Genomic DNA, 8095 nt, shown 5'->3' with positions numbered 1-8095 from the left:
TCAGTAGTATGACAAAGGATCTCGCATTAATTACACGGAAAATTAGATACTGATGAAATCAGTTTGTTTTCACATAATGTAGCTTATAATATTATGAACAAAAGATATATCATAGACACAAGACTCAATGATGTGTCAAAGATGCTCTGTAAGTATAAGTTTTATACACCAACTTAAAAACTATTGTTCAACTCCATTGTTGAGCCTTGTGTCGATAACATCTTTTATTCATCATTATTAACTACATTATATATGAAAACTGACTTGATCGAAATCAAATTTTCCATATAATTAATGTAGGATCCTTTAGTCTCAGTAGTATCAAATTCGTACATAATACTAATTTAATTTTTTACGTTACTATTGGACAGATACAATGTAGCACCCACGGACCCAACGGACAATTGTCTTCTTAGCGATGTTTCATACAAAGATCTGAATTTTTACATTGATCTCGAACCTGATCGTGATTACGATATTTACGCCATAATCGTTAATTCGAGAACATGCAGCGCGAGGAGAGAACCAAGCTCGCATCCTCCAGATGGTATACGATTTGATTGAAGTAACTTTACTGTGAATTACTTTTAATTATACAAATGCAATTTAATCAAAATAATTTTTAATGTATTATTCCGTTTCCTAAACTACTCAGGGGATAAATAAAATTGTCTTTCAACAAACAATGCAATTTATCGTCTCGAGCGTTACACTACTGCCCTCGATTGCGTTACTATACGTTATGCGTTCCGCTTTGTGTTTCCGGTAACAACTAAAATCGACAACAATGAATTGCCTATCTCTTTCTCTCTTTCCCAGTTTGATAAAATTCTCGAGAGTCACTTGAGGGACTTGTTTTTTCTTTATGAAATTTTTCTAGAATGTTTTTGGAGAGTCAGAAGTGGATTTGGAATGCCCGCGGACGTCGTTAGAAAATCGCTAATAGTCAACGATCTAGGAGAGTGTCAAGCAGAATGTATGACAACGCACGATTTTATGTGTAGAAGTTTCACGTTCAAGTAAGTCTTTCATGCCGAAGTACAGTATCAGCAGTAGACTACATTAAATGGATTGTTTTAGTAAGGTATTATATATTGCGAAATATATTTCAGGTATGGATTGGAACATGGACGATCGGATATTCTAACTAATTGTTACCTAAGTGATTGGCCATCGCAAGATATCAACCCTACTCACATGCCGGATATGGACGGAGCAGAAGTATACGAAAGAGGCAGTTTCGGCAGAGGATGCGAACCTTATGCTGTACCGTTTTTCAATATGGAACGGTACAATGGCAAACAAACGCAAGGAGACGAAGGCAAGATACATCAATCTAATGCACATATATTATATAATATTAACTATTTCACGTTTGAACATAATTGATATCAATTAAATTTTTCTGTTAACAAATCTTTTCACAGTATGCTATTCTGGATACGACAAACCGTGCAAATTGACACCTTATGCTGTGCTCTTGGCAATATATGTGAATTCGGAACAAGACTGTCGACAAAAGTGCTCAAAAATGAGAGAAACTGATTCCGTTCCTTGCTTGTCTTACAGTTACAAGTAAGAAATTCTTGGATGTTGTTTTGAATTTAATAAATTAATATAACAACATTAATATGCACGTTTCTAATAATAATTATAATAATTATAATTTCTTATAAACTGAAATTTCACTCATAATTTAAATGAAATCAATAATAAAGCCACTTTTCTATTCTTTTAAAAAATAAAAATTTCAAAATAACATTATTTATCTTTAATTCTTATTAATATACATTAACTTCGTTTCCAGGCTCACTACGCATGGCACAGAAGAAAATTGTTTGCTCAGCGATGTACCTATAAGGGACTTGCGACCGGGTCTAGACTATACCTACGACAATGATCATGTTCTTTACACATGGAAAGATCTCGATCCTTACTGTGTGGTCACCAGTTATTCGCCGGACGATGCTCACGGGCATGGTGGACCAAATCCGCCGAAACCAGTGCTTTCAGATCAATCGCGACCTGATTTTAATCTCGGAAGATATCCAAGTCTAAGACCCGATGATATTTATATCGATCCAAGACCTTTCTTTATGAAACCAGGCAGTCATGGTGTGAGACCGTTCGATCCTGATAACCCTGATCCTGTCAGACCGTATCCTTCTGGTAGTTATGGATACGGTGGTGACAAATACGGAATTTATCTCGGTGGATTCGGATCTCTTTACCGTGAGTGGATTAATCTAACAATTATGGATTTTTTAATTATTCGCAAAATGTTGCGTAAAATGAAACTGATTAATTTATTTTAAATCAGCGGATGAATTCTCGACCTTCCGTTATTACACGGTAAACGGTCATCCGTGTAAAAGAGGTACAAAGTGCGAAAAAAATAAACTCGCTGGATTTTGGGCCTGCGAGACTGAAGAAGGCGGATTCGACAGCTGGGACTATTGTTGCGCACCGACTCATCATTGCGGCTTTTCGCAAGGATATCATTATCCATGGTACCTATATTATTACAACTCGATTATATCACAACGTAATATACTTTTACTTTTCTTTTTACATCTCAAATTTCATAGTTGACGATATTTATGTTATAAACGCGACAAAAAAATATTTCTTTTTTTTTTTTTTGATAAGAATGATTTTATCCTGCGTTCAAATACATAAAACTGAACAGCCTCATTGACAAGAGGCGTGTCCTGTTACTTCCCATACTGCAACTTTCTTCGATTCCTTTGTGCTTTGTAAATAGAACCAGACAACTAAAAATTAATAAATTGCAGGTGCTACGTGGGATTATCAGAGGATCAATGGCGACCTTGTAGCGAGAAATACTACCCCTATCTACCGAGTCCACGTCCGTTCCGACCGATGATCGGTGGCGAAGATCGCTACGATCGTCCCGATGATCGTCATCCATATGATCCTAATTACTATGGCAGACACTGGCCGATCACGTACCTGCACCGAGAACCACCACCAAATTGCACAGACTCGCTCGCGTCCGCCGACAACAGTGGAAATCGTCGTTTGAACGAAACAACCTCGACCACGATCGAAACGCCGAGGAGCACTACCGCGAGAGTTATAAAGAATGATGAAAACAATACTATGACTACAATTAGAACGCGCCGGCGACGATTACGAGTGCGCACGGCTAACGATACGCGGAATGATCGTAACGCGATTTTCTCGCAGAAAATCAGTTCCCAGATTATCGCGAATGATGCAACGCGGACTCGCGAAAATCAGACGAGCTGGGATCGCGCCGGAAAAATCGAGCGAGTTACGAGACCGACAAATACTAAACCATCGCTTATTATGCAAACTGTTACGTCGTTCGTGACAACGAACAACGTTGATGACACACAATTCGAAGGTGTGAAAAATAGTGACGGAATGATTAAAGTGCCCCTGATCGCGCCAAATAGATCACTGCCAGTAGTGGGAGCTTAACTATCCATAGTGAACGTAAATGTGGTTCTGCCATCAGAGAAGCGATAAATCAGATAACTTGCACATCCAAAAATGGGATATGTGGTATGTTCATGTCCCAATTTTGGACTTTATGTTGTCTGATTGAATCACTTTCACACAAATCTTTCACACAAATTTAAAAATTAAACAAGCCGTGAGAGACAATTCAGAATAAACAAAGATAATGCTAATGATACGTTTATTTAAAGAATATGAAAGTTATATTTATAGTTAATCAACGAGTTAGTTAGTAAATTAGTTTTGTAAATATACAGAGATATAGATACAAAATATATAAAATTAATTTGCGCTAACTTGCTATGCATTTAAAACTGGAAATGTCGCTATTTAAACCAATATCACTTCGCAAAACGCGTGACTGTGCTTAATTTTTAGCAAATAATAAAAATGATAAAGAAATAATATGCTTCAATCGTAAAACTGCCCAAATGGACAATTATAATTTATCCTATCGCGATTCATAATTACAGTCAACATAATTATTTTATCGTTTGATAATTAGTTGTAAAAATGATTTATAAAATAAAGAATTATATTATGACATTGTTATATATTGGTTATTTACCCAATAACTAAAGATATTTTTAAAATTGAAACGTTCTTAAGATCACTGCAATAGCAATATACTAATAATTAAAAACACCGCCAACGTGCTAATTAGTGCACCTACCTACGTTTTGCGCCATCTAATGAGAGAGTGGAAAAGATAATTTCAATGACGGATTACATGAGAGAGGTTCTATTTCGAGATTCCGAGCCTCTCACTTGCTCCTGATCGTAATAATTATTTGTATTAGATATATCTACTTTAAAACAATTTTACGGAACATTGAAAATAATAGATATATAACGTTCTTCAAGTGTTTCCTTTGATTTAGAATTTTTAGCAGCTTGAATAGTAGATTTAAAAATATCTGGTCCATTTATACCGAGCGACTTCGTCGTTGGGTAATTCTATCATGTGATAATGAAACTACGATATTATCGGAAAAATAGATTGCTACATCAAGATAACAATGACGAGGTCGCTTCTTTTCCCATTTGTAAATGTATTGATTCGATGGTCGGCGCGTTCTATGCATGCGCGTTTTGTACCAGTCACACTTCGTTCGTGCAATAGATCGGTCATCTGTTCTGTCGTTAAGCAGTCGAGTCGGTCGGATAAACAGTCGTGCAACATCATGTCGCTCCAGAGTGAGAATTACACTGTTGACATTGGAGGTAAATTAATAAATAACCGCCACATAGAATTGTCAATTTTGTATAATATTGTGTAATAAACTAATGTTTGCTCGTGTATCGTGGCAAATATATATATATAAAATTGTCAGAAGGATAAATAATTTCAAACATTATTATATATATCATAATGTGATTATATATTTTAATTACGATTTTTTAATTATATATTCTTAATTATATATTCAATTATGATTTTTTATATTAATTTCTCGACAATAAATCCTCGTGCGTAAAAAATTTTTTTGTACTTTTATTACATATGGTGGCCTTTCGTATCTTAGGTTAATTTAATTATAAGTATATAAAAATTATAAAATAATTCTTACGTATATTTTGATATCTTTAGATTTTAGAAAATATTTATAGTTGTGTATTTATAAAAAATTGTATATAAATGTTATAATTAATTATAGCCGAAAAAAAATGCACTTTTTCATATAAAAATGCAAAACTCTGAAACAAAAAATGAAAGAGGAAAAATATTTTTTCATATCTTAAAATTGACATTATAAATTGTAAAAGAAAAAATAGTTTAACTATTGGCTTCAAAAAATTTTGTTATCGAATAATCCGAAAATGACTTTTTTACAGTGCATAAATAATTTTAAATTAAACGTTTATTACATTTACATGTTAAACAACGCAATTTATAATATTACAAATAATTATAATTAATTAGAAAAAACATTTTCGAATTTTTATTTACATATTGAATTTTATATTTATTTTTTTAAATATTATTTATATTATTTAACGCAAATCATTTTATTTTCAATTTGTTTAAGTAATTCATGAAATTGTTGCAATGTAAACAAGAATTGATTAAAAATGAAAAAAATAAAAATTTTTTAACCGCAAAAAAGTTACACTGTACAGTCTACACATGATGGGTCTACATATGACCATTAAGGCTCAGTTTCACCAAATAAAATGAATTTTAATCTTGGTTTTAACTTACTATTTATCTTTTTTTAATTCTTAGAATTAAAAAAAGATAAACAGTAAATTTGAACCAAAATTAAAGTTAATCATACATTGATGGAATTGTGCCTAAAGAAAATCCTACGTGGCTAGTAAAAAATTTCAATTATCTTGAAATTTAGAAAGTGCATACATGACTTTGACAGCAGCAAGAACCTTCGAAGGCGAACTACATTGAAAAATAATGTTGTACATATATACATTTTGCTAATGTGTATTGTAGATAAGGAACAAGTAAATTTATTTTACTTGTTGATTTCTCCTAGTAAATATTTATTTATTAATATCTATGAGGTTTAATCTTCATTAGCCGTATTTTTTTTTACGATCGAAATCTATTTTAGCAAAATCTCATTTTCTCGAAATATCGTATGTATATTGCGGAACGTTTTTTACAATTAATAACTAATCATATATCAATGACTAATTTAATATTATTAATAAAAAATAATAAAATCAAGAGATTACTGAAAAATATTACAAAATTAAAAAAAAATTCGGAAAATTATTAATCTATTTATCTTTAATTCATTTTTTCTACAGATATGCGAATAAAATACAAAGATAAACATGAAACCTTTACGGAGAACGATTTAATTAGCAAGGAGCCTATGGAACAGTTCAAAGCATGGTTTGAGGAGGCACGCAATACTCCAGAAATTTTAGAGCCTAATGCGATGCTTCTCGCGACAGCAACAAGGTAATATCTTTTCTATTTTTAATTTAAAAATTATCTCGTAATAAAATTAAATATAAATAGACACACGTTATGTATGTCATCGAAAAAGAGAAAACATTTACATGAATATAATTAGCAGTGTTTTGCAATCTGTTAATTAACAAAAATATTAATCGCGTAAAAGAAAAATAAAAAATAAATAAATAAGCTCATGGATCATAAAAAGATTATGCAAATAATTATCAACACATTGTCACATCTTGTAATGTAATTGTTTCAGAGATGGTGTACCATCCGTGCGCGTATTGTTATTAAAAGGCTTCGGCACAGAAGGTTTCAAGTTTTATACGAATTACGACAGCAGGAAAGGCCGCGAATTAGTGAGTTCAGATATTTAATTCAGACATTTTAAAATATTTAATTGATATTTTTTGATACCAAGAAGACAAACAAATTCTATATTATTCGATTTATTTACAGGCTGAAAATCCGCATGCTGCATTAACTTTCTATTGGGAATCTCTTAGACGAAGTGTACGGTATTCATTGTTTTTTTACATCATATTTTATCTCATAAATAGCAAAGTTTTCGCGAATTAAAATTATCTTTTGCAACAACATTTAATTAATTCTTTCATCATAATCATTTTATGTGATTTACTACTACTAATTATTTTAGGTACGTATCGAAGGTATCGCCAAGAAAACCTCAGCGGAAGATTCAGATCATTATTTTCGAAGTCGACCATATGAGAATCAAATCGGATCTATGGCCAGCAAGCAAAGTAGTGTGATTGCTAGTAGACAGACTCTTATTATTAAAGAAAAGGAACTGCTCGCAAAATTTCCAGAGAATCAAGTTGAAAGACCTGCTTGTTGGTAGGTAACACCATAATTAAAAAATAATTAGTCATCATTACTCAGTAAACACCAACTGACATAACATCAATGCCATAATTTCAAGCTCAACAATGTAACTATTATGTATATATGTTATATTATATTTATACTGTTTATAGTATAAAATTATAACATTAATGTCTTTCTTTCACGCCACTGTTAATTGGTGTTTACTGCAATGGGTAGTAAATCATTATCAAATTGGAGAACGTGCGCGCGTAAGCATTAATAGGTTAATATTTCTAATTCCGAATAGAAAGATTTCTTACACGAGAAAGATAAAACCAAAGAAGGATAAGTAATCACGTGTGACAACATATTGCTTCGTTTCACAACACCATATTTGTTGTCGCTAACAGACTCGTAGATTAATAGTATCGTCTGTGTGTCACGTGTATAATTTTCAAATTTAGATCGTTTATTTATAAAGATTAAATCATTTGCTGTATCAGATATCTTATTTCAGGGGCGGTTATCTCATCGTGCCACACTCTGTAGAATTTTGGCAAGGTCAGAGCGATCGTCTTCACGATAGAATCCGTTTCAGACGCCCAAAAACGAATGAAAAAATAGATAATGTTCTCGTGCACGAAGGAAAGGATGGATGGGTATACGAGAGACTCTCGCCATAAAAAAAGTCGCATTTATTGATAATAAACGACAGAGAGAGCTAACGAATTTCGTATACAAACAAGAAGAAAAAGAAATTCGAGCAAATCTCGTTGCAGAAGTACCTATTGTCATTGTTGATTATCGCAATATTCCGAGTCGATACCTCATAGT

At 32.5% G+C, this 8095-nt stretch overlaps 2 protein-coding genes across 3 annotated transcripts in view; both read left to right on the top strand.

Moving 5' to 3' along the window:
• Positions 1–3653, top strand: part of LOC108746129 — a 22802-nt gene extending 19149 nt beyond the window's left edge. For both annotated transcript variants that reach the window (XM_018482690.1, XM_018482689.1), the window contains 7 exons: positions 372–547; positions 881–1019; positions 1113–1321; positions 1428–1575; positions 1808–2232; positions 2321–2510; positions 2796–3653. In XM_018482690.1, coding sequence (XP_018338192.1) covers positions 372–547; positions 881–1019; positions 1113–1321; positions 1428–1575; positions 1808–2232; positions 2321–2510; positions 2796–3468 — 1960 coding nt within the window. In that variant the 3' untranslated portion in view covers positions 3469–3653. The remainder of the gene's footprint in view (positions 1–371; positions 548–880; positions 1020–1112; positions 1322–1427; positions 1576–1807; positions 2233–2320; positions 2511–2795) is intronic.
• Positions 3654–4566: 913 nt separating this feature from the next.
• Positions 4567–8094, top strand: LOC108746131 (pyridoxine-5'-phosphate oxidase). Its single transcript, XM_018482695.1, has 6 exons — positions 4567–4731; positions 6277–6433; positions 6693–6792; positions 6893–6946; positions 7092–7291; positions 7779–8094. The coding sequence occupies exons 1-6, from the start codon at positions 4587–4589 to the stop codon at positions 7942–7944; spliced, it is 822 nt and encodes a 273-aa protein (XP_018338197.1). The 5' UTR covers positions 4567–4586; the 3' UTR covers positions 7945–8094.
• The last annotated feature ends 1 nt before the right edge of the window (position 8095 follows it).

This window comes from Trachymyrmex septentrionalis, unplaced genomic scaffold, assembly GCF_001594115.1.
Source record: "Trachymyrmex septentrionalis isolate Tsep2-gDNA-1 unplaced genomic scaffold, Tsep1.0 scaffold16, whole genome shotgun sequence".
Classification (NCBI taxonomy): domain Eukaryota; kingdom Metazoa; phylum Arthropoda; class Insecta; order Hymenoptera; family Formicidae; genus Trachymyrmex; species Trachymyrmex septentrionalis.
Note: the sequence above shows the minus strand (reverse complement) of the source record. Positions and strands in the feature narration are given on the sequence as shown.

Coding starts and splice junctions, on each gene's coding strand:
- LOC108746131 (XM_018482695.1), top strand. CDS start 4,587: ATGCATGCGCGTTTTGTACCAGTCACACTTCGTTCGTGCAATAGATCG. Junction 6,434..6,692: donor CTTCTCGCGACAGCAACAAG/GTAATATCTTTT, acceptor TAATTGTTTCAG/AGATGGTGTACCATCCGTGC. Junction 6,793..6,892: donor GCAGGAAAGGCCGCGAATTA/GTGAGTTCAGAT, acceptor ATTTATTTACAG/GCTGAAAATCCGCATGCTGC.